Raw genomic sequence first — 27,187 nt, forward strand, 5'->3', positions numbered from 1 at the left:
CATGTACTTAAAATACACTGTGTGATTCTTTTTGACCTAAGTCTTTACTCGTATTATTGTGAACTGGACACATTCAGACTGGGAATGATTTAGCGGCTTATTGCATTACCAGAGCAAAGTGCGATGGAGGTTTGCCATGTAGCAGGGGGCATGTGCTTAGCCCCTCATGTGGAATGTTCTCCAAAAAGCCATTTGGGGACCAATGTGATGCATTTGAAGGGAAACAATCATCCTACTTGAATGTAAGACCAAATATCTACCAGGGTGTGCAAAACCAGGACAAAACTATCTGAATACTTCATGTGCACTAACTGTGCTTCTTCCTTCTGTTACAGGTTCAACATGGGAAAAAACTTTTCGGCAGATTGGCTTTGAAAGGTAAGCAGAGTTTAACATATCTCCTCTTTTAGTTACTAATGGTCTGTTTTATTCTGAGTAATTTATTGGTTATAAGTCAGTGGTCTTGCCACCACTACTTCAGTAAGTGTGTGACCTTGAGTAAGTCATCACTTGGCCCCGGGAGACTCAGTTTCTTTGAAAAGTAGACCTGTGCTTTATAGAGTCCTTACCTGCATGCAGTATGGAAATGAAGATTAAAGGGAGGAATTTGTGTAAAAATGCTTCTTAAGCTCTGAAACCATATAAAAGATAAGTTGTATAATTAGAGAAATGCAGGAAATAATTTACTCTCTTGTATTTCTATCACCTCCTCTGTTCAGTTCTACAGTTGTAGTTCAGAGAAATTTATGTTGATATTGATAACTTCTCAATAATTAACATTGTTAGATCTTACTAGTTCTCAGTGAAATCTAAGATCATGTCACTCTTAGTTAAATGCATTTCTACACTATAACATTAGAAAATGTAAAAGCAGGGTCAATAAAGTTACTGCTCCACCTGCCCTTGGAATTGAATAGCAACATATTGGACAAATCTCTCCCAGTGGCAGTTAGTATCTTGTATTGAACTTGGAATGTCAATGCAGCTATTGAAAGAAAGAAAAGTAATTTTAATTTTTTTTTTACTCTAAAAGATTCTGAGTGTTTTTTTCATCATATTGAAAATGTGTTTTTATGTATATTGATTGACCAAGCTGACAAAGTGCTTCAAGCATATAAAAGAAATAACAAAAATCTTTAAAATGTATTATTTCTTCAGTAGCAATAGCTCAACACCAGGCTGACTGTGATAGCATTTCTGTACCATTTTTTATTTGATTCAAAGATTTGTTTATTTCTCTTCACACACTTCTAGTCAATCAGCACCATCTGGGTTTCACAGTTTAAGTTCTCATAGGTAGTTCTTGAGGTCTTTGGAAGATGTTGGCTTGGTATAGGCAGATCTCACAGGCCAACTTAAGACTAAGAATGGAAAATCACGTGCACCTTTATTTTGTGTAAAATCTTTTCCCAAAACATCTTTCCCTTGATTCTTCTTTCATATGAAAAATGTCAAACATAACCAACTGGGAGAGAGTAGCACATTGAATATCATGTATCCATTACACAGCTTCTGTGAGACTTTGCCATATGTGTGTGTTTTTTTCTTTTTTGGAGAAGGTAGGGGGAGCTGAAATATTTTAAGAAAATCCCAGATATCATGTCATTTTTGTCCTTACATATACATCTCTGAAAAGAAAATGGGTGTTTTCTTCCAGAATCATAATGCCACTCATATAAAATATAACTTAACAGTAAGTCCTGATCATCATTTAATACCCAATGTTTGAATTTCCCTATCATCTAAATAATGACATTTTATAGATAATGGTTTGGACAATGTATACTGAAGCCCTTTGCTATTATTACATCTCAAGCCTCTTTATTTAGACATGTCCCCAGTTTTCTCCCAGCTTCTATTTGTTTTTCTTTTCATCATTGACTTCTCAAGAAACCAGGTCAGTTGTCTTGTAGAATGTCTCACATTCTGGATTTGTCTCTTTGTAGTATTGTTTTTCTGCCCCCTTATTTCATGTGTGAAACTATTCCCTTTCAGTCATTGGGAACAACTTCATGTTGACTTATTTTTTTGACACAGGCCCCACTGGTCTTACAGTTTCCATGTATCAAGCACTACTAGATGTTATCAAGCCCACCCAGTATTCCAGACCTGGGGTCAGCCATTCATCTAAGGAACCCTATTTTCTTTGTGGAAGATGTTATTTTGGTGTCACAATCTAAATACTAGGGGTGTCCATCAATTCTGTAGTGGCATTGTTTCTGGGTCATTTCAATAGCTGGACCTAGGAATTATCTATTTTAAGAAAAATGCATATTGAATTCATACATATTATTTGTCAGTCAAGTGTGGTCATACAGAGTTTCTAACTTCTCTGATATTATATTTGTAATTTATTTTCCTTTTTACTGAAAATCTTGGTTTTTAACAAAACTTGTTTAATTTTAATGATGTATATTATTTTCAAATAACACTAATACTAACATTACCACTAACAGTAAGATTACTGTTAGTAATCCATTCAATAATGTAATTTTAAAAATTTATATTCTGTCTTGATTTTATAGTCCATTAGGGATGTACAATCAAAAAACTGAAAACCAACATTGCTTAATTTTTTTCTCTCTATGTGGTCATATCCTAGATTTTATACATAATTTGGTTCATTTGTTTCAGAATATTTTTAATTTCAATGGATGCTTTCTTTTTGATTTAATTTTATTTTTGAATATGTAACATTTCTATGTCTGAAAGTCCATCTTCTATGACAAAGTGTTTTCAGGAAAAAGTTACTTTCATTCCCTTCCCTTGTTGTCCCCTGCCTTCTTTTTTCTACAGTCACCATGTTAATTAGCCTTTGGCTGAACCTTTTTCAATGTTTTTCTAATATTCAAGCTAACTCTTCTCTAGATCTGTATCCTTGACCTGTTCTTGCATGAAAGAGTAGTATATTATATATACCATTCCGTACTTGGATTTTTTTCATTGAGAGTGTATCATGGGGATCATTCCACATGAGTGCATATAGATTCACTCGATTAACCTGTAGATGGCATTCCTTAGTGTGGATGAGCTAACAGAAACAATGAGATTGGTCATATTGCAGATCTTATCCAGTTTCAAGCATTGCCAATAATTCCCAAGGTACAAGACCAATGGATATTGGTAATACAGGGAGAAATCCAGGAAATTGCACATGACTCCCCCACTCTATTCTTTTTGGTCCAGAGTGATAGATGAGGTTTCTAATGAGATTTTCAGGTCCCTCAGACAGCAGGGAACATTTAATTTTGCAACATCCCTAATTTTATGCCTAAGAAATTTGAATAGCTCATGTGACATTCTGTAGGGAATCATGCCTCATAAACCTAGGAGTGAAGTTTGTTTACCATTGACATCCTAAACCAGGGATTTCCTGCTCAAAGCATCCCATTGATGAGGACTCTCTCCCTAGCAAAACAATTCACTAATCTGTTTACCCAGTGATCTAGTTAATACTCTTGCAGGTCACTTGCCTTCTTCCTTCAATCCCAGTATCTCTTTGGTAATCAGGGGAAAATAAAGCACAGGCCACTTGCTTCAACTCCTTCTGCCCCAGTACCCTATGGGTGGACTATTTCCAGTCTTTTGCTCTTGCAAAAAATAAAATAAAATGTTACAATGAATAACCTGCGCACACTTGTATTTTTTGTCAGATATATTAGAGATAAAGTCCCAAGGTCAATCAAAGAGTAAGTTCATACGGAATTTTGCATGAGAGTGATTATTTCCCCAGAGCCTCACCAACAGAATGTGTTATCAAACTCCAGGTTGTTTCAGATTCACATCTATCTTCGGTCATTTCTCCACAGAGTAAACAACAGGTTGAAATTTTTTGCTGCCTCCTAAGTGAACCACTTTAGGCAAGGGCTTCTTCTAAGAAGACTGAGGATTCATTGATCAACAGGGTCTGGCAATTGAAAGATTTTCCTTCTAGCTTGCATGACCTTAACCTCTTGCTTACATGAATAATGACAACAAAAGCAGCTGCCATGTGACAAGTACTGTGGTAAATAATTTCTAGTTCATACAGCAACCCCAGAGACCATAGATTTGCAAACTTTTGCCATAACACACAGACGGTAAACATTTTTATATCTCATACAATCGCGATGCAACTTCTCGGTCCTGCCATGATATCAGAAAGCAGCCATAGACAATGAGTGTGGCTGTATTCCAATAAAACTTTATTTAGAAAAACAGGCAACTGGCAGGACTTGGCTACTGGCCATCATTTATTGACCCTCCCACTGTAGATTATGGTTGCCCTCTCACAGGGAAAGAGACTCAAAGAAACCTACCAATATATTCATATTCACTCATATGGACTTGTTTTTAATTCCAGATTTGCCTGGTTCCAAAGACTAAGATATTTATTTATATATACTCAACCACTCTGAATTCTTGAGTTATAGGTCTCTTCTGTTTTGTGTTGTTTTATTTTCCTATCCCTGTAATTTTGAGGACACTGTCTCAAATCACAAGTCTTATTCCTGCCCTCATTTTGTGAATACTTTGAATAAAGCCAGAAAGTATAAATTCCATGTTACAATGCCTCCCTAAAAGTGTTTACTTCCAAAGAGATGTATAAATCTCAACATTGTTATGGAATATTTCAAGGGATATGCTTCATCTTTAGATATGCTTATTTTTAGATGTTATCTTAAAATGTCATACTATGTTGTCCCATGTTTCCTCATTTAAAGGCAAAGAGTAGTCTCTGCATTGCATCAGGGGGTCTTAAAATACAGAACAGATATTGATCTTTGGGATTGCAAAGACCGTGTCAAGTGGTGTTGTTAAATATGGCTCTGCTTTTTTTCTTCAGTTTAACTTCTTTCTCTTAAAGGGAATTATAATTATATCTTAAATGAAGCTATCTTGTTCTTTAGGGCTATTGATCCTTTCATCACTATGTCCTTTGAAGTTTGCCCATCAGTCCTGTTTGCTAGCAGATTATTTTAAAGTGGTCACCTCTAGAGGAAAATAAGTATACCTGAGTCAGCTGAAGTTTCAAAGCCTTCTCCCAGAATAGGAAAGCAAAGCTGTCCTCTGTTGTACATTCTGTTACTGAAAGGAAGACCTAGGGATCCGCCCTGACTGTCCTCTTTGCAAAACACTGGCCTAGTGAGATGTGTTTGGCCATTTCCTTTCTGGAATCTGTGTGATAGTTTCAGAATAAATACACATTGTTATACTTTATGTAGCTGAATTCTTGGAAGGAGAGCTTGGAGAATGTACGCTGGATCTTCCGTGTTTCCACTTGAAAGTGACATTCGTCACCAGCTCACAGTTTACAACTGAGAGGAAGTCACCTTGCTAATTTAGGGGGAAGGAGAGGTGTTACTCTGCTATGTATGTATACAGGAAAGGAATGAGAAGTGGAAATACCACAAGGCACTAGTAATATAACAAAAATCTCTGAGTAAGGTCTGAACATGTTTTCTCTTTCCACAACTGCACTTTTCATCTGGGAAAAAAATATTTCAGCAAGTAAATAGATTTGTGCATAGTAACCTGCAAACAGAAATCAAAGTTCCTGCTTCCTGGGAAATCTTTTTGCTGCCTATTTAAAAATAACAATATTTTACTGATCTTTCACTCCACTTTTTCTTAAAAAACAGAGAAGTTATTCTTAATAAATTTTTGTAATCACTGCAGTGCCTCAGATTATATTATTAGTAGCAGTATTGATGTGACTTTAGTTGACACTCTACTTGGATTGTGGAATGAACTATCTTTCCCTTTCAAAGAATATTTTAAAATATAGATCACCCTGAAAACAGCCTGCTATGATGAAGCAAAGATATTGCCTAGACTCTTTTCTCCAATGTAGACATAATTCAAAAGGCATGGCTTTGCCTTTGGGGTCCCTGCAGCCTCCACAACCTGTCTGTCATTGTGCTCCGCCCTTACCTATTCTCTGGGGTGCTTCTACCCACCCTTCAAGTTATCCACCCTTCCTGATGGCTTACTCAGAGGACCCCTACTTCTTCTCCTAACACTATTCACATTAATTTACCAAGACATATAAATAACCCAACATTTGTATGAAATGTGGAACTATTGTTTAAAATAGTTTATATTGTATGAAAGATGAACACATTGTATTGAAACTTTTTTCCTGCCTTTCTCCTTCTTTGGACCATGAAGTTCACGAGCGCGTGAAGGATCATACTGTCTTGACACCTCAGGGCCCAGGCACTGCCTCCCTTGTGCTAGGTGTTGACCAAAACCCACACAGCCACTGCGTTAAGAAAGATGAGTTTCTTCAACATCTGACGGAGGACCAGGGCCAGGATGACAGCTGATCAAAGCTGATCAGCCTCCAGCCCTCTTAGGTGAAGGTGGTTCATACGCAGTTTACAGTGGAGAATACATGCAGGGAAGAAGTTACGTTAATTAGTACATCAAGCAGTGCTTCAGGATACATTTGGTTAGGGTCCCAAAAGTACAGAGCCTGCACATTCTGGTGCTATCCGTGTTGGGAGAGTTGGCAACGGTTAGGTTCGATCATTTCTTCCTAAAGAATTCTGTCGAGGACGTGAGAACTGGACTCTGTTCAGTTTGTTTTCTTTGGTCTTCCAGACCTTTTCCTTCTTGGTCCTGGGGGAGAGGCCACAGCAGTCTTGTTGACCCAGGCCAGAATGGCTGCTGGGCATTTTCACAGCTCAATAGGGGCTGTCCTGGCTGATGTGGGGCCTCTGCAGCTCACAAAGCTCTCCTTCCCTGTGGGGCCACTGTGGGGAACCATAGCATTTCATTTTTTTTTTTTTTTTTTTGAGAGGGCATCTCTCATATTTATTGATCAAATGGTTGTTAACAACAATAAAATTCAGTATAGGGGGGTCAACGCTCAATGTACAATCATTAATCCATCTCAAGCCTAATTCTCGTCAGTCTCCAATCTTCTGAAGCATAACGAACAAGTTCTTACATGGTGAACGAATTCTTACATAGTGAATAAATTCTTACATGGTGAACAGTACAAGGGCAGTCATCACAGAAACTTTCGGTTTTGATCATGCAATATGACCTATAAACAATCAGGTCAAATATGAATATTCGTTTGATTTTTGTACTTGATTTATATGTTGATCCCACATTTCTCCTATTATTATTATTATTTTTATTTTTAATAAAATGCTGAAGTGGTAGGTAGATGCAAGATAAAGGTAGAAAACATAGTTTAGTGCTGTAAGAGGGCAAATGTAGATGATCAGATGATCAGGTGTGTGCCTATGGACTAAGTATTAATCCAGGCTAGACAAGGGCAGCAAGACATCCACGGATGCAGAAGGTTTCTCTCAAAGCAGGGGGGGGTGAGGTTCTGAGCCTCACCTCTGTTGATCCCCAAATTCTCACCTGATGGCCCCCCTGCGACTGTGCCTGTCTTAGGTTGTTCCTCCCTTGAGGAATCTTACCTGTCTCTGGCTAACCAGTCATCTTCCGGGGCCATACAAGGAAATGTAAAGTTGGTAAGTGAGAGAGAAGCCATATTGCTTGCAAAGGTTAACTTTTTACTTCTTTGCAGATTTATGCCCTGTGGCTTCTATGCCCAGCACTTGTCTCGAGGTATCTTTACCACCTGGAGGAATTATGATACTCGGTAAATTCGATATGAGGCACGAATTCTATTTAAGGGTTGTAATTAGGAAGGAAGAAGAAAAGCTATAGATGTAGCATATGAAGGAAACTTGGGAGGATTGATTATTTCTTTGACATATCTTCTTGTATAGTACCTTAAGTATGTATAGGTTTTAAACTACTAACTAATTTGCACACACATATTAACATAATAGGAATATGGTGACATAAACAAAGCAAATCTATAATTACCATCCATCTCCAGTGAAGCCAAGAAAACCATTTAGGCACCCTAGGCATTTGTGAAAATTTATCTATGATATGATGGATATTGTCCAACTGTACTTGAACCATCAGACAAATTAAAGCAGCCCATTTCTGGGATCTGTTCACATCCCATATGTTCTTTTAACCATAGATAGTCTATAGTCATGAGATTTTGGAGTGCTACACCTTGCACCCCTCCCAACTCCTGGTTGAGTTCCAAACAGTACAGATCCGGTCAAATTCGTTGTCTCACTGTATGCACATGCCAGCCTAGACATCTCCCTCCTCATTCTTATGGCAAGTCCAGGAGACGGTGGGCTGGATGCAGCCACACCCGCAGCATCGTCCGGATCCCTGTGGAGGCTTTATGATGATCATCCCCCGGCACAAGTCCTCCAGAGAGTGCTGATGCCGGAAGCTCCTCCTCATATCGTATCTTAGTTCATTTTCTGGGTATCCAAGCTAGGCCTTGATCTTCTGCATAGAAACAAACAGACCCTTTGCCCACACTTTGACATGCCCTCTATACCACTGTGCAGAACTCATTGGAGGTCAGCACACAGTAACTGCTTTTTTTTTTTTTTTTAATTAAGAGAAAGGAATATTATCAGAAAAGAGTACCTCCATAGCTGATCATCTGACACCCTTTAAGTGATCAAATTAAGGATATTTAAAGCATGCGTTGATCTTTGATTTACCAATAGTTTTATCCTGTTAAGGAGTAATCCCCCTTTTCTTTCTTTCTTTCTTTTTTTTTTTTTTTTTAATTTTTAATCTACACTTACATGAAGAATACTATGTTTACTATGCTCTCCCCTATATCAGGTCCCCTCTAACAACCACATTACGGTTACTGTCCATCAGCTTAGCAAAATGTTGTAGAGTCACTACTTGTCCTCTCTGTGTTGTGCAGCCCACCCTCCCCTTGCTCCCTCCCCCCCATGCATGCTAATCTTAATATTCCCCTTCTTCTTCCCCCCACTTACCCTCCCTGCCCACCCATCCTCCCCAGTTCCTTTCCCTTTAGTACCTGTTAGTCCATTTTTGGGTTCTGTAATTCTGCTGCTGTTTTGTTCCTTCAGTTTTTCCTTTGTTCCTATACTCCTCAGATGAGTGAAATCATTTGGTATTTCTCTTTCTCCGCTTGGCTTATTTCACTGAGCATAATACTCTCCAGCTCCATCCATGTTGCTGCAAATGGTTGGATTTTTCCACTTCTTATGGCTGAGTAGTATTCCATTGTGTATATGTACCACATCTTCTTTATCCATTCATCTACCGATGGACATTTAGGTTGCTTCCAATTCTTGGCTATTGTAAATAGTGCTGCAGTAAACATAGGAGTGCATCTGTCTTTCTCAAACTTGATTGCTGCATTCTTAGGGTAAATTCCTAGGAGTGGAATTCCTGGGTCAAATGGTAGGTCTGTTTTGAGCATTTTGATGCACCTCCATACTGCTTTCCACAATGGTTGAACTAATTTACATTCCCACCAGCAGTGTAGGAGGGTTCCCCTTTCTCCACAGCCTCGCCAACATTTGTTGTTGTTTGTCTTTTGGATGGCATCTATCCTTACTGGTGTGAGGTGATACCTCATTGTAGTTTTAATTTGCATTTCTCTGATAATTAGCGATGTGGAGCATCTTTTCATGTGTCTCTTGGCCATCTGTATTTCTTTTTTGGAGAACTGTCTGTTCCGTTCCTCTGCCCATTTTTTAATTGGGTTATTTGTTTTTTGTTTGTTGAGGCGTGTGAGCTCTTTATATATTCTGGACGTCAAGCCTTTATCGGATGTGTCATTTTCAAATATATTCTCCCATACTGTAGGGTTCCTTTTTGTTCTATTGATGGTGTCTTTCGCTGTACAGAAGCTTTTCAGCTTAATGTAGTCCCACTTGCTCATTTTTGCTGTTGTTTTCCTTGCCCGGAGAGATATGTTCAAGAAGAGATCACTCATGTTTATGTCTAAGAGGATTTTGCCTATGTTTTTTTCCAAGAGTTTAATGGTTTCATGACTTACATTCAGGTCTTTGATCCATTTTGAGTTTACCTTTGTATATGGGGTTAGACAATGGTCCAGTTTCATTCTCCTACATGTAGCTGTCCAGTTTTGCCAGCACCATCTGTTGAAGAGACTGTCATTTTGCCATTGTATGTCCATGGCTCCTTTATCAAATATTAATTGACCATATATGTTTGGGTTAATTTCTGGGGTCTCTAATCTGTTCCACTGGTCTGTGGCTCTGTTCTTGTGCCAGTACCAAATTGTCTTGATTACTATGGCTTTGTAGTAGAGCTTGAAGTTGGGGAGTGAGATCCCCCCTACTTTATTCTTCTTTTTCAGGATTGCTTTGGCTATTCGGGGTCTTTGGTGTTTCCATATGAATTTTTGAATTATTTGTTCCAATTCATTGAAGAATGTTGCTGGTAATTTGAGAGGGATTGCATCAAATCTGTATATTGCTTTGGGCAGGATGGCCATTTTGACGATATTAATTCTTCCTAGCCATGAGCATGGGATGAGTTTCCATTTATTAGTGTCCCCTTTAATTTCTCTTAAGAGTGACTTGTAGTTTTCAGAGTATCAGTCTTTCACTTCTTTGGTTAGGTTTATTCCTAGGTATTTTATTCTTTTTGATGCAATGGTGAATGGAATTGTTTTCCTGATTTCTCTTTCTATTGATTCGTTGTTAGTGTATAGGAAAGCTACAGATTTCTGTGTGTTAATTTTGTATCCTGCAACTTTGCTGTATTCCAATATCAGTTCTAGTAGTTTTGGAGTGGAGTCTTTAGGGTTTTTTATGTACAGTATCATATCCTCTGCAAATAGTGACAGTTTAACTTCTTCTTTACCAATCTGGATTCCTTGTATTTCTTTGTTTTGTCTGATTGCCGTGGCTAGCACCTCCAGTACTATGTTAAATAACAGTGGGGAGAGTGGGCATCCCTGTCTGGTTCCCGATCTCAGTGGAAATGCTTTCAGCTTCTCGCTGTTCAGTATAATGCTGGCTGTGGGTTTATCATATATGGCCTTTATTATGTTGAGGTACTTGCCCTCTATTCCCATTTTGCTGAGAGTTTTTATCATGAATGGATGTTGAATTTTGTCAAATGCTTTTTCAGCATCTATGGAGATGATCATGTGGTTTTTGTCTTTCTTTTTGTTGATGTGGTGGATGATGTTGATGGATTTTCGAATGTTGTACCATCCTTGCATCCCTGGGATGAACCCCACTTGGTCATGGTGTATGATCCTTTTGATATACTGTTGAATTCTGTTTGCTAATATTTTATTGAGTATTTTTGCATCTACATTCATCAGGGATATTGGTCTGTAATTTTCTTTTTTGGTGGGGTCTTTTCCTGGTTTTGGTATTAGGGTGATGTTGGCTTCATAGAATGAGTTTGGGAGTATTCCCTCTTCTTCTATTTTGTGGAACACTTTAAGGAGAATGGGTATTTTGTCCTCTCTGTGTGTCTGATAAAATTCCGAGGTAAATCCGTCCGGCCCCGGGGTTTTGTTCTTGGGTAGTTTTTTGATTACTGTTTCAATTTCTTTGCTTGTAATTGGTTTGTTTAACTTTTGTGTTTCTTCCTTGGTCAGTCTTGGGAGGTTGTATTTTTCTAGGAAGTTGTCCATTTCTTCTAGGTTTTCCAGCTTGTTCGCATATAGGTTTTCATAGTAGTCTTTAATAATTCTTTGTATTTCTGTGGAGTCTGTCGTGATTTTCCCATTCTCATTTCTGATTATGTTGATTTGTGTTGACTCTCTTTTTCTCTTAATAAGTTGGGCTAGAGGCTTATCTATTTTGTTTATTTTCTCAAAGAACCAGCTCTTGGTTTTGTTGATTTTTGCTATTGTTTTATTCTTCTCAATTTTGTTTATTTCTTCTCTGATCTTTATTATGTCCCTCCTTCTGCTGACTTTAGGCCTCATTTGTTCTTCTTTTTCCAGTTTTAATAATTGTGATGTTAGACTATTCATTTGGGATTGTTCTTCCTTCTTCAAGTGTGCCTGGATTGCTATATACTTTCCTCTTAAGACTGCTTTCGCTGCATCCCACAGAAGTTGGGGCTTAGTGTTGTTTTTGTCATTTGTTTCTATATATTCCTTGATCTCTATTTTGATTTGTTCATTGATCCATTGATTATTTAGTAGCATGTTGTTAAGCCTCCATGTGTTTGTGAGCCTTTTTGTTTTCTTTGTAGAATTTATTTCTACTTTCATACCTTTGTGGTCTGAAAAATTGGTTGGTAGAATTTCAATATTTTGGAATTTACTGAGGCTCTTTTTGTGAGCTAGTATGTGGTCTATTTTGGAGAATGTTCCATGTGCACTTGAGAAGAATGTATATCCTGTTGCTTTTGGATGTAGAGTTCTATAGATGTCTATTAGGTCCATCTGTTCTACTGTGTTGTTCAGTACCTGTGTGTCTTTACTTATTTTCTGCCCGGTGGATCTGTCCTTTGGGGTGAGTGGTGTGTTGAAGTCTCCTACAATGAATGCATTGCAGTCTATTTCCCTCTTTAGTTCTGTTAGTATTTGCTTCACATATGCTGGTGCTCCTGTATTGGGTGCATATATATTTAGAATGGTTATATCCTCTTGTTGGACTGAGCCCTTTATCATTATGTAGTGGCCTTCTTTATCTCTTGTTACTTTCTTTGTTTTGAAGTCTATTTTGTCTGATATTAGTACTGCAACCCCTGCTTTCTTCTCACTGTTGTTTGCCTGAAATATGTTTTTCCATCCCTTGACTTTTAGTCTATGCTTATCTTTGGGTTTAAGGTGAGTTTCTTGTAAGCAGCATATAGATGGGTCTTGCTTTTTTATCCATTCTATTACTCTATGTCTTTTGATTGGTGCATTAAGTCCATTTACATTTAGGGTGACTATTGAGAGATATGTACTTATTGCCATTGCAGGCTTTAGATTCGTGGTTACCAAAGGTTCAAGGTTAGTTTCTTTAGTATCTTACTGCCTAACTTAGCTCGCTTATTGAGCTGTTATATACACTGTCTGGAGATTATTTTCTTCTCTCCCTTCTTATTCCTCCTCCTCCATTCTTCATATGTTGTGTGTTTTGTTCTGTGCTCTTTTTAGGGGTGCTCCCATCTAGAGCAGTCCCTGTAGGATGCCCTGTAGAGGTGGTTTGTGGGAAGCAAATTCCCTCAGCTTTTGCTTGTCTGGGAATTGTTTGATCCCACCATCATATTTAAATGATAGTCGTGCTGGATACAGTATCCTTGGTTCAAGGCCCTTCTGTTTCATTGCATTAAGTATATCATGCCATTCTCTTCTGGCCTGTAGGGTTTCTGTTGAGAAGTCTGATGTTAGCCTGATTGGTTTTCCTTTATAGGTGACCTTTTTCTCTCTAGCTGCCTTTAAAACTCTTTCCTTGTCCTTGATCCTTGCCATTTTAATTACTATGTGTCTTGGTGTTGTCCTCCTTGGATCCTTTCTGTTGGGGGTTCTGTGTAATTCCATGGTCTGTTCGATTATTTCCTCCCCCAGTTTGGGGAAGTTTTCAGCAATTATTTCTTCAAAGACACTTTCTATCCCTTTTCCTCTTTCTTCCTCTTCTGGTATCCCTATAATACAAATGTTATTCCTTTTGTATTGGTCACATATTTCTCTTAGTGTTGTTTCATTCCTGGAGATCCTTTTATCTCTCTCTATGTCAGCTTCTATACGTTCCTGTTCTCTGGCTTCTATTCCTTCAATGGCCTCTTGCATCTTGTCCATTCTGCTTATAAATCCTTCCAGGGATTGTTTCACTTCTGTGATCTCTTTCCTGACATCTGTGATCTCCTTCCGGACTTCATCCCACTGCTCTTGCATTTTTCTCTGCATCTCATCCCACTGCTCTTGCATTTTTCTCTGCATCTCATCCCATTGCTCTTGCATTTTTCTCTGCATCTCTGTCAGCATGTTCATGATTTTTATTTTGAATTCTTTTTCAATAGGACTAGTTAGGTCTGTCTCCTCAGGTGTTGTCTCTGTGATCTTTGTCTGCCTGTAGTTTTGCCTCTTCATGGTGATAGAGATAGTTTGCAGAGCTGGTACAAGTGACCGCTGGAAGAGCTTCCCTTCTTGTTTGTTTGTAGCCTTTTCCTGGGAGAATAGCGACCTCTAGTTGCTTGTGCTGGGCAGCTGTGCGCAGACAGGGCTTCTGCTTCCTGCCCAGTTGCTTTGGGGTTTATCTCCGCTGTTGCTGTGGGCTTGGCCTGGCTGGGGCTGTTCCTCCAAAATGGTGGAGCCCCGTTGGAGGGGGAGCGGCCAGGAGGCTATTTATCTCCGTAAGGGGCCTCTGTGCTCCCTGCTGCCCAGGGGGTTAGAGTGCCCAGAGATCCCCAGATTCCCTGCCTCTGGTCTAAGTGACCTGTCCTGCCCCTTTAAGACTTCCAAAAAGCACTCCCCTTCGCAAGGCACTGGGTTCTTGCAAGTGTGGATGTGGTCTGGATGTTGTCCTGTGTCCTGTGGTCTCTATTTTAGGAAGATTTTTCTTTGTTATATTTTCATAGCTCTATGTGTTTTTGGGAGGAGATTTCCACTGCTCTGCTCACGCCGCCATCCTGGCTCCGCCTAACATTTCATTTTTATGTCACATAACTAATCAGAGGTCTGTTGTGTCCAGACAGAGGCCTTGATGGGAAGCACACAGGGGTTTGGATGGAGAGTACTCCTGTAAGAGCCTGCCAGGGGCCAGGGACCTGACATCTTTTATCCAGTACATGGCAGCGGCTTGCTTTGTGGGATGGTAGGGTAGCCTACAGCTAGTGCTGAGTACAGGGAGGAAAAGGTGGCTTTATGTTGTGTGTCAGTGTGAACAATTACTTAATTCACTGACTTCATTCTCAACAACAGAATATTTCTGAGTATCTCTTCTCCAACTACAGAATCTTATGTTGTGGGTTGGGCACCAGCTGCCCCCTATGATAGGATCCCTGCAGCAGGATGGAGAGTTGCGTGAAGGTGGGGCTATCTCTAGTTAACTAACCCATTTAGGTGAGCAAAATGACATGACTGGGTAAAGCAAGGCATGCCTGAGGATTGATTCTTTGGCAGCAGAACCAGGAAGGGCTGAGCAAACATCTTTGTACTGTGTTTCACTGGCTTCCTGCATTCCTGCCTCTGGTTCCCTTCAGGACACTAGAGTTGTTCATGCTGAATCCTCACATCCTTCCAGAACCTTCCCCTAACCTCACCAACCACTTCTCCTAAGGGACCCTCCTCTGTTTCCCTATCACCTCCTGTCTTCTTTTAGACTAAAGCCACCAGATGTGGTCATTTTGTGATGTACTTGTCCAAACAAGTACAGGACTTGGCTATGAGCCATATTGCATGTACTTGTTAGTGTCTTATACCAGACCTGTACTTTTGAAGGTGGGGCATATGTCTTACTATCTTACAACCGCTAGTGCTGGCCCAGGGATTGCAGATGATTGGTATTTAATAAATATTTGATAAATATTAGTGTGCTACTTCTTTGCTGACCCAATGCCTACTGTCTTGGAATCTGCCCTTCTTGGTAAATTTTAATTTCTTCTGTTCTTTCCCTTTGGAGAATGAATGGATTCCTTGGGAAATTTAAAGCTAACTTTAAAGTCCTTTTTCATCTTCTAGCTTAAGATATAACTCACTAGCTGTGTAATTGAAATTAATGCTGTTTCTTTAGGTAATTTATGCAAAATGTTGAGAAATAATGAAAAGGTAGTCTCCAACAATGGCGTTATGACATCTTTTCTATTTGAAAACTTATATCCAAGAAATGAGATGAATAAGTGAAATCAAATGTAACAGAAACAAAAATTAATTTCTATAGTTACTGATACATTTTTATGAAGTTTTTAAGTTAAGGGTATAAATCTGCAGGATAAAATGGATAATTTGGATCAAGACAAGTATTCCTTTATACTGCTTCTCTGAGAAACATACAGAAAGGAAGAAAACATTGAATTTAAATCACACCAGTACTATAATCTTGTGGTCTGTGCAGTTAAAAAATGAAATCTTAGTTGGGATTTAGTAATGTGTTGTCAAATTTGCAGTTTGTATGCCAACTTTTGCATATAGAGATATACAATACTTAATGACATGTTTGCCCTGTTGTGTTGGCTTCCTGAAAGATGAGCTTCTAAATTTTTTCTTTCAGATTGCTTATAAATATTCCCAGAAACTTTAGCAAGCAAGTTTGAAAATGTGATATAAAATTCTTGTCAAGTTTGCAGTTTGTATGCCAATCTTTTTAATTTTCATTTTTTAAGTTACCATTCATATACAATCTTATGAAGCTTTCACATGAGCAACATTGTGGTTACAACATTCACCCTTTTTATCAAGTCTTCTGCCACACCCCTCTGTAGTCACTGTCTATCAGCGTCGTCGTAAGATGCTGTAGAGTCATTACTTGTCTTCTCTGTGCTATACTGCCTTCCCTGTGATCCCCCTATATTATGTGTGCTAATCATAATGCTCCCTTAGTCCCCTTCTCCCTCCCTCTCCACCCACCTTCCCCAACCTCTCCCATTGGGTAACTGCTAGTTTCTTCTTGGAGTCTGTGAGTCTGTTGCTGTTTGTTCCTTCAGTTTTGCTTTGCTGTTAGACTTCACAAGTGAGTGAAATCATTTGGTACTTGTCTTTCTCCACCTGGCTTATTTCACTGAGCATAATACCCTCCAGCTCCAACCATGCCAAGAGGACTTTTGCATATAGACATACAATACTTAATGACATGTTTTGCCCTGTTGTGTTGGCTTCCTGATAGATGAGCTTCTAAATTTTTTCTTTCAGACTGCATATAAATATTCCCAGAAACTTTAGCAAGCTAATTTGAAAGTGTGATATAAAATTCTTGTCAAAGTAATTTATATTCAGGAAATAGCTAGAGGGAAAAGATGCTTCTACATTTTGGTATTTACAAATAAGCCCACTTTATTTGTTTATTTGTTTATACATTTTTGAACCTCTACTTTGTGACCCCTGCTGGGCTAGATTTGAGTTTTCAAAGAACCATGACAAGGGAAAGGAAATTAGGTTTGTTAAAAACCTGTTGAACACTGGCCTCTCCCAAGTGCTTGCTTATCAGATTTACTGCATTCTCACAACGTTCTAGAATTAGATTCTGCTTATGCTGGGCTCACAAACCGCCTCATATCTCAGTGACTCAAAGACCAGAGGCTTGTTTCATCTCATATTAAATATCAGCTGCAGAGACTGTGGATCGACTGTGGCTCATCTCCAAGTACTTTCTTTACTCTGGGATCCAGGCTGAAACAGCACCTTCCTTTGGCACATTGCCTTCCTTGTGGCTGGGGAAAAATGGTTATGGCCAAGGCAAGCGATGGCTCTTAAAACGTTGGCTCAGCTGTGACATAAGCCACTTCTGCTTACCTCGGTTGCACAGGCAGGTCACATGGCCAAGTCCAAGGTCTGTGGGCAAAGAGGCACGTGCCTCCTGCAGGAGCACTGAAGTCGCATGGGGATGGCCACGGATGTATACTATTGTTACAGGAAAAGAAACTGTCTAGTTGGAAGAAGTAATATCATCTTCTATAGTATACCACTCCCATTTTACAAATGAGTAGAGTAAATCAGAGTAGTTACGTATTGTACTCAAGATCACAGAGCTAGTGAGTGTCAAAGGCAAGACGTGAACTCCATTTTATGTGACTCTCTACCTTCCATTCCTTCACAGTCCACCATTCTAGCATTTATGGTGCTTCTATCAAAAAGCATTTGTTGAACACACATTATTATTATTACTGTGGTGGGGGCTGTGGTTGAAAGGATGGAGAGACATGGTCCTGGTCCTGTAGAAGATACCAATATGTAAACATAAACTATAATACAGTGAATTACATGCTACCATTTAGTGCAATCATTTGTGAATGTTTTTTGAGCAGCTACTATGTACCAGGTACCATGGTAATGATATACGTAGTACAAAGTGAAGGAAAGAAAGGAGGGGTCAGTGTGTGGGGGGAGATTTAGTCCTGGCTGCCTAGTTGCCAGGAAGAGAGGAGTCGTTTGTGAAGCTGGACTTCAGTGGCAGCGGCAGCCTGGGAAGGCTGAAGGATGATTATGTTGGAGTCTAGGCAGCAGAGGTTAGAGCTGTGGCATGAGCTCACAGACAGGAGTGGATGACAAGCACACCACGAAGGACCTCACAAAGCCAACACATGCGGATCTTATCTGACAATACTGAGGAGCCATTGAAGGGGTGTAAAACCGGTGCTTTTAGATGTGCTTCTAGAAATGTCACTGGGCAATGATACAGAGCAAGGAGATCAGATAGAAAGCATCACAGTAGTTGGGGGATTGATTACAAATGCCTGGCAGAGGCGTGACAGTTGAATAGGATAAAGAGTATGTATACCAAATATGTTTCAGGAAGTAACATTTGAAGTTATACCTTGGTGAATAACTGGATGTGTGTGGAAGGAGGAAGATTCCAAAATGGGCCCCATCCCATGGTTGATAGCACCTACAGCTGCTGTCTCCCTTCTAGAGCCTGCTCTCTCTGCTGCTCTGTCCCAGGGTTTTCTCCAGCCCCTTAGAAATGTGCAGGTCCACACGCAGGGCAGCCTGTAAGGGCCTGAGATAAGGGCCCAGAGGCAGTGGTGAGCAACAGAAGATGTGGGCAAGTGCCACACCTTCCCTGCTCAGTCCTCTGGACAATTCACACGCTTCTGCGGAAGCTCCCAGGAGCCGCTTTCCACAGTGACCAGAGCCCCTTGGAGGGCTTCTCCCCTCTCTATCCCTCACTGTCACCTCTACTTTCTGTCCCTTATACTTTCCAGAAGGGCTTCCCAAAGAAACCACCTACACCCAAGGCCTCCACTGCGAGTCTGCATTTGGAGGACCCTAACTCAGACACCAGCACTACTAAACTGTCTTAGCTGCTGCTGAACTAACAAGCTGAGCTTCTAGTGTTGCCTTTGGAACTGATTTATTCCATGAAGGTACAAAATAATGCTATCATAATTTATAATAATAGTATTTTAATTAAAAATTGTTAACCTTTAGAAATCCTTGGTTCATAAGTTTTGTATGTGGTGTGGTGGTGGGTAGTGTCATGTCACAGATGACTAGAGAATCTGATGAAAGTAATAGACTCACTTTCCAGAGAAATTTACATCCACACACACAAAATTTTGTATGCCACTTCAGGGGATTCAAAGAGCCTCAGAAACACAACACATCTATGAACCTCAGTTAAAAAGCCCTGTTTTAAATGAAGTAATCATTGTAATTCTTTCTGAATTATAAAATCTACAAATGCTCATTCCACTCCCTCAATTGCCTAGAAGCAGATGTGCAATAAAAGTTAAACTTCAGTTACAGACTTACTCAATTTGAGAGCTCCAGAGACCCTGGAGGCGACTCTGTGGTACACTGAGGCACAGAGAAATTAAGCAAAAGAGCTGAAAATGGGATTTTAAAAATCAGGATTGGTTAAAGTATAAATTTATTAAATTTACATTTAGTAAATTCAGTGAGATAGCATTTTATTACTAATGAATTTGTTTTGCCACCATATAATAAGAATAATTATATCATTATTCAGCTAAGTAATAATATGCAACCAAGCATAACAGACATCACTGTGCATGCACCATCTCTGTTAAACTTCCCAGCCATCTGGAGTGGCTATTAGCACCATTCCAGTTTAGGGATGTAGAATCCAAGGCTCAGAGCACCTTCACCCAATGATAAGATAGTTTATAAGTAGTAGACAGTGGGTTTAAACTCTGAATACCACTATTTCACTTGCTTTCTTGCCTCAGGTCTCAGTGGAAGTTGTTGGAAATAACTCTGTTGTCCTTTACTATTAATGCCTGAGCTCTGTGTGTGTGTGTGTGTGTGTGTGTGTGTGTGTGTGTGTGTGTGTGTATGTGTATGCACACATGCACACATGTATTAATAAAAGTAGGTGATTTACATTCCCTGCTTCACAACCTTCTACAGCTCATACAAAGTCCAGAATCCTTGCTCATCACACGACTGGAAGGCTAAATAGAGAGCCCTAAGGCTCAAAGGGTCCTCATGGTGGAAACATTTGCAGAATTCTATTGCTATTCTCTTCTTACAGCATAAAACAAATAATGATATGAGGCAAGCTTAGGAAACTACCAGAATATCAATATTTTGAGTCTTCTAGCATCCCACCATCATTCTTTGACATTTGCTAAGCTTTTAATAAAGTCACAAAGCCCAGTCTCTCAAAGGTAGCATGCATATATCAAATATTCTTTGCTGCTAATTGACTTTGTTTCACTTTTTAAAATAAGTCTTTTCTTCTTCTCCCATTCTTCTTTCCTTTCAAAAGTTTGCCATTAAATAAACAATCAAGCACAGTACTAAATAATAATATTAATTCCTATAAGCATGTACCCAGGGAACTCAGATTAATTGCTAGTGGCTGAGTGGAGCACTCAATTAAAATGAGTTTAGCAAACATGACACTGTGGTCAGGTAGGAAAGAACCCTGCCCTAAGTGTGGAGGTGGATGTAGAAACACAACTGTCCCTATTTTTCATTCCAGTGAGACTGTGAACTTTGCCAGGATGATCAATCACATGTCCCCAGAATTGCCTACTAGGATGTCACCATTTGGAGTCAAAATGTATATATCAAACATTTGCAAGAATGTGGTGACTCACAGTCCTGTTAGGTACCATTAGAGAAAACTGCTGTGTTATGACTAAGACCAACTGAGTAACTTTAGTCCAGATGAAATACTGGCTGCCAAAGCACACCTGTGAGAGGACCAGAATTCTGACTTAGATTTTATCCAAATGCGTTGTCTTGTCATGAGAAAGCCACATTTCCTCATCAAGTAGTAGATGGAGGTCTCCTTCATTCTTGCGACAAGCACTGCAGTGCGGTCTTAGTCCGACCAGGCTGATACAACAGAATACCACAGGCTGCCGGCTTAAACAACGCTCATGCCTCCGGCACAGCTCTGGAGGCTGCCAAGTCCAGGACCAGGGCGCTGGCAGAGTCAGTGTCTGGTGAAGGATTGCTTCCAGGCTCACAGATGCCATCTGTCCACTGTCCTCACATGCACAGGAGAGCAGGAGGGCTCCCTGGGGTTCCTTTTAGCTGCAAACAGATTCTGTTCTTGGGAGCTCCACCCTCATGGCACAACCACCTCCCCACAGCCCCACTTTCAAAACATCACTTTGGGAGTAGAATCTCAAGAAAGGAATTTTGAGGGGACACAAACATTCAGTCTATAACAAGTGCCCATAATTCCCACACAATCACAAGAAAAGTTAGAAGATTGTACTCTGAGTCTCTTACATCTGTTTGATATCATATAAACAGTTTCATTAAACTTTTCTCATGCAATTGGTCAAAGTTTGCTACTTCAATTTGCCAAAATATCTTGTGTATATTTGAAACAGATTAAAAGCCATAGATTATTATATATGTGTGCATGTATAACAAAAGTAAGTGATTTACATTTCTTAGACTGGTGAGGGTTTTACCTGGGACTTTGACTTCCAACTTGGAAAGTAATGTTCTTTTATTCAGGCATAGTGACATCATTTAATAAGTATTCAGTGGATAGATCTATTTTTCTTCTAGAAGGAAAGATGTAATCCTTCATTAAAACTTCTCTTTCTTTCAAAACATGGCTGACAGAAAATATCTTCTGACTTGTAATCTTCATCTTTGCTAAATTGCCTTATTATGACTAATACAAGCAATCTTTGAGCTAATGAGTGATAGAGATCAGGTCCCACAGAGAATGGTGCATTCTTGACCTAAAGACCCCAATTCCCAGGTAGTTACCTTGGCACCATGATCTACACAAAATTAGAGGTACCAGCAGGAATGTTTTAGATTTCATTAGTGACATGAACAAATGAACTGTATAATATATCACTGAAAGATTCTGAGACTAGGTGTAGACAGCCTGATGAATAATAGACAGGAAATTCATGTTGTTTGATATGGAGGTAAAATTTGGATGTTGAGTCTATAAGATGGAATGTTTTGGAGAATTATGCTAATTGTCAGATATAAGCATAGGGTTTTTTATATGCTCTTTCAGATTTATTTGCTCTGCTTCTTACTTGAAGTCTGAAATTATGCCTGTCATAGCTCTAACTGCTATAAAATGTCTTTTCCATAGCTCAGCCAGTTAAATATTTTAGCTAGGGACCAACACATTATTAAATTGGACTAAATGAAAGTTTGTATTAGGCATACCTCACAGGAACGACTTGAATCTTCCATCAGGATCCTTGAAAATGCATCATCCTGCACAAACAGTGTGGAAAACATCCCTCGGGCTCTTCTTTTCCTGATCTATCTCCCCCCAGGCACACAAACCTCTCTGAATGTACACACAATATTTGAAGTAGCAAACAATTGCAGTATTGCCCCATTTCTGTAGCCTAGGAGTTTCATTCATCTAAGTAACGTCTAAACGAAGACTCACAGAGGTTAAGCACTGTCTTCACACAGGAGCCAGAGGGAGTTGGGCTCTTCTGGTTGGAGTGCCTGAGCTGCTTCTCTTTGCAAACCTCTGCAGGCTTGGTGAAGTTCTCATTGCCAGAGTGGGGATTCGTGTGACAGTCACTGTTTGTGTTCCTGGGCCTCAGTTTGTTGCATCCCTCATTGTTAAGGGAACCCACGGAAGCTGGGATCACGCAGGATTCCTAAGGTTCATAAGCCGATGTAACCTTTCCTCTTGCCTCGCTTCTGTACTGCACCAATTTACACATAGGAAAGCAGCTCTTCTCTGTCTCTCAAAAAGCTCCTTCTTTGCTATATAGTTTCTATGGCCATTACTTAGGTTTAGGCCCACTGTATCCTTCCTTGGGAATGTGAAATGCCCTTTCTGACCTATTTCAATTTTTCCACCTTCCCTTCCTGCTAGACAGAAAAACTGAATTGTTTTCACAAAAACAAAGATATAATACATCACCCACTTGTCTACTGGATTATTTTCTAAGTCCCCAACCTGATAATCCTCAAACCCTTCCCAAATTTGGTCCCCACTCATATTGTCAGTCAAATCATCTCTCACTGGTTCCTTCTACACATATTGTAAGTTTCCTGGGGATCAGAGTCTGAACTCACTCATGTTGTAACCTGTTTCTATCTAGAACACCCTCTGCTTCGTGCCTTATTGTCAGTCTTGCCATCTTGCAGGGACCTCCCTTAGATCACCTCACCCCTTTCTGACACCTCTCTGTGCTGATTTTACATATTGTCTGTAGTTTCTGTTAGATAAAACTTTTACCTTTCAGATAGCATCTGTGCCAAAACAGAGTACTGTATTTGTGACTTAATGCTTATCACATGCCTTAGCAAAGCAGAGACAAAGTAACATATTTTGCACTGAATTTTAAAGACAGTTTGTAAACTAGAATTTTATCAAAACCTGTTTTGTCTGCATAACTAAAAAGGATTTGCAGAGTTTGCATCAGCCTACTTATCATTCCAAAGCAGGGAAAGCTCTGAAGACTTGAATATTTTAGAAGACTGAGGGTAATCTGTTGCTATGGAAAAAGTGAGTGTACTTTAGAAAAAGTTAAATCATTTATTACAGAAAAGGATTGTTACCCTTGTTTCAGAAAGATCATATAAAATCATTATAATTTGTTGGTAACACCAAATTTTCCTTTGACCCTTAGTATAATTTCAGAATACATCCACATACATTGAAATATGTGGAAATATGTGTGTTTAAAATGGAAAAATCATGAATATTATTGTAGTAACAAACACATATTGGTAGTTATGGCTACAGGAGTAAACAGTGATATTTAGCATTTTAGTATTTTTAGTGATACTTAGATGCTTAGTATTTAATTTTCACATGAGGATCTTAGAACTTGGGAATAAATATTGCATCATTCTATTGCTATAGTAAATTAGGAGTGGCTCACCTTATCCTGAGAGGCTAAGGGATTTTTTTTTCCTGCAGAAATTGTGTTGAATACCATACCTGGGGAGCACATAATTCTGGGCCTCCCACCCCTACAACTCTTGGTGGCACAGTAGGTGGTGAGCAGACCCAACAGCACAGACCTGCTCTTCAAACAAGAGAGGGAGACAGGCAATGACAAACACCCGCCACAGAGCAAGTTAACCAGCATCATATATTTCTGCCCTCATCTTGTAACTTGTCAGAAATAAAAAACCTGAAAGCATGTCACTGACACAGCAAATGGAAATTGTTGATAAATTAACAGGTCAATAGAACAGGGAAGTATAAATGTTAAACAAGAGAAGTCAGAAAGCTTCAGAGATAGCTTCAAATGGCTTGAACCGGACACTGTTCATCGACCCCACTTGCCATAAACAGAGAGAAAATTGGTCATCGTGAGAAATGTTTGGGTTTGAAATCTATGTGTTCCTGTCTGACCAATGAAATATATTTACTTAGAAATGTGCACAGATAATCAAATTCCATTTTGGAATGAATGTAATTGCAATAAATTTGCTAGTGCTTTGTGTGAGAACACTGATGAACATAGACCATATTGCATAGAGGATAAGGAAGCCCTTGTCCTTAGGAATCTCAATTAGTAATTTGAAATTTAAGTCTGAGGCCTTGTTCCTATTTATTGGCTGGTCACCAGCATTTTCCAAAAAAACAGGTGCTAACTTCTTGAAGGAAAATTGTGGTAAGATGTCAACATTGTTCTGTTTGACTCACTTACTATTACCTGAGTGGTCTAGTGACCAGTGTTTGTCTCCCCTCACCCAAGAATGCTAGAATGTTTTACAAGTTATCCACCGATTACCCTGAGTTACTTTTATGCAAGAAACGAAACAAAACAAAACAAAGACCTACTCCATCTGTGGCTGAGAGGCATTGAGTCAAATAAAACCTGTGGGTCAAGGGCAATGCACTTATTCCAGTGGGTGATGCTAAAGTTTGTTTCCTCCTCTGCCTGAGTTAGGAACCCCAAAATGGACAGTCCCACTGAGGCCCTGACACTGAACATTGTTTGGCCCCCAGAACCATACCACAGCACCCAGGTCTGTTGGTGGCTCTGGCGTGGGAGCCAAGCATATTCAGGAAGTTGCTGGCTTTCTCTATCAGAGAAGCTGGTAGTAGCCCAGACTGGGAGGCTCATACACACCTGGAAGACACAAGTTCCCTCTGGGCAAACAATAGCCCATGGAGGCCTTGAGGGAGGAGAAATCAGGTAGAAGCATGGGCCAAATTCCTTTCTCTATTAGAGAATTTCCTCCCATTGAGCAGAGGGAGGGATTGCAGATTCCACAGACGCATAACATTTAAAAAATCACCTGTGTACCAGGAGGAACTCTAGGGCTGTCACAGAGCCTAGCACTCAGTAAGCACTTGAAGATTATTTTGTGGATGTGTTTGTTCAGTTGCATGAGAAAATGAGAAAGAACATCCTTATAGCACAATTAGCTGTTATTTTTCAACTATAAAAAATGATAATTTCTTATACCATTCAATAAAGAGGTATTTACTAAATAAATACCTCATACCCAGCATTCAGGTAGGCATGAAGAGGGTAGGAAAGAAGCATAAGAAATGGCCTCCTCATGAATTGCTCACCCATTCTCTAATAGATGCCCAAAAGTTCAGTGTCAGTTTGGACAGCTTTTGTGTTAATTATTAAGGAACCCAAGCAAGGAGAGACCATAGGTCTGGATTAGAAGGGAGAGGGTGAATGTGGGAAGCTGTTCTTGATGAATAAAAGTGGCATTGGTATTTGCACAGGAAGAGGAAAGAGTTTGTGAGGGCCAGCAACAGGAACGAGGACTGGGTGAGCAAGACCTGAGAAATTTGGCCCGGCTAGAGCAGAAGGCTCATATCCTGAACATAAGAGGGAAACATGTGCTGTTCAAATTTGTAGGCATACAAATCTCAGTGGCCATAGCTCATCTTAAGTGTGTTTACTTCATTTGTTAATTTATAAAAATAATGAATCTTTGTTTAGGGGAAAGTCTTTCAATACCCTAGCCATAATCCCATAAATTAGTGATTTTGTAATAAGTCTTAAACTGTTAAAACATAATTTTCCAGAATTTCAAGCAAAGGGACTTTCAAAAGAAACCATTTTATCTGCTTCCAACACTGTTAACTTTATACCTGCTGTAAGTTTTTCTACTGGGAGATCCCCTGGGAGGAGAAGCCGCTGAGGCAGCCTCCATGACAGTGCCGTGCCCCAGCGCTCAGGACTGCTTGGACTGTCTTTCTTTTTGAATGGTGAGCTGTCACAGAACAATGTCTACTTTAGTACCTTTTCTTTGTTATATTCAACAGTTAAGTAATTACAGATGCAGCTTGTTAAAAACATGGCATTTGTGTAAGTGCTTGCTAGGTTTGGCTGCTGTTTCTTCCTTTACACTGTCTCAATTTTTGTTTCCTCTCTACACCTACACCATCACCCTAGAGTGCCTTTATCATTGCACACTGGATTACTCCAGGTGCCCGCAAACTCACTCCCTCAATCTCTCTCTCTTTCTCTCTTCTCACACCCCATACACTCTCCCTCTCCCTCCTTCATCTCATCTCGTCTCATCTCATCAGGTTTATTGAGGTGTAGTTTACAGTGAAATGCTCCCCTTTGTAGGTGTGGTGTTCTATGAGTTTTTTGAACACATGCAGTCATGTAACCATCATCACATTCAAGATATGTTTTATCTTGACCATCCCAGAAAGCTATTTTGTCCTTTTACAGTCAACCCTCTCCCTCTTCCCCTAGCCCCAAGAAATTGCTGATCTCAGTTTTGTTTCTAAGGTTTGATCTTTTCCAGATTATTATGTGAGTGGACCCATAGAGTATGTGGTCTTTTGTGTCTGGCTTCTTTCACTTAGCATATCTTTCTGGATTAATCCACAAAATTGAAAGTATCTGTGTCTCATTCCCTTTTACTGCTAATAGTATTCCACTGTATGGATTGTTTTACCTACTGAGCAGTTGGTGGATGCGGAGGTTGTTTTCAGTTTTTGATGATGAATAAAACTACTGTAAACATTTGCACGCAGGTCTTTGTGTGGACATGTATTTTTATTTCTCTTACTCCAGGAATCTCTAAATTACATAGTTTGCCTGCCAGTTAACCAATCCTGCATTATTTGAAATGGTTTCTGAACAAACTTTTGAAAGCTAAATCCCATTTTAACTGCATGGAGAAGGCTATGTACAGATATTCTTTGGCAATTCTATTTTCAGTAGAAGTATTTGAGTAAATGCTATAATTTTTCTTTTCAAATTTACATTCTCATTTCTTGAATTTACTTGAAAGTACACTTTATGTTAGTTTAAAATTCAGAGATGTTCTTCACTCATGTGCTGCCATTTTATCCCTGGAAAAAATTTT

The 27,187-nt window shown here is 39.5% G+C and overlaps 1 protein-coding gene across 2 annotated transcripts in view; it reads left to right on the forward strand.

The window, feature by feature from the left end:
- Window positions 1–27,187, forward strand: part of PIEZO2 (piezo type mechanosensitive ion channel component 2) — a 480,163-nt gene that overhangs the window by 213,178 nt on the left and 239,798 nt on the right. For both annotated transcript variants that reach the window (XM_037001110.2, XM_037001111.2), the window contains exon 4: window positions 336–378. In XM_037001110.2, coding sequence (XP_036857005.1) covers window positions 336–378 — 43 coding nt within the window. The remainder of the gene's footprint in view (window positions 1–335; window positions 379–27,187) is intronic.

Source organism: Manis javanica, chromosome 9, assembly GCF_040802235.1.
Source record: "Manis javanica isolate MJ-LG chromosome 9, MJ_LKY, whole genome shotgun sequence".
In the NCBI taxonomy this organism is placed as follows: Eukaryota; Metazoa; Chordata; class Mammalia; order Pholidota; family Manidae; genus Manis; species Manis javanica.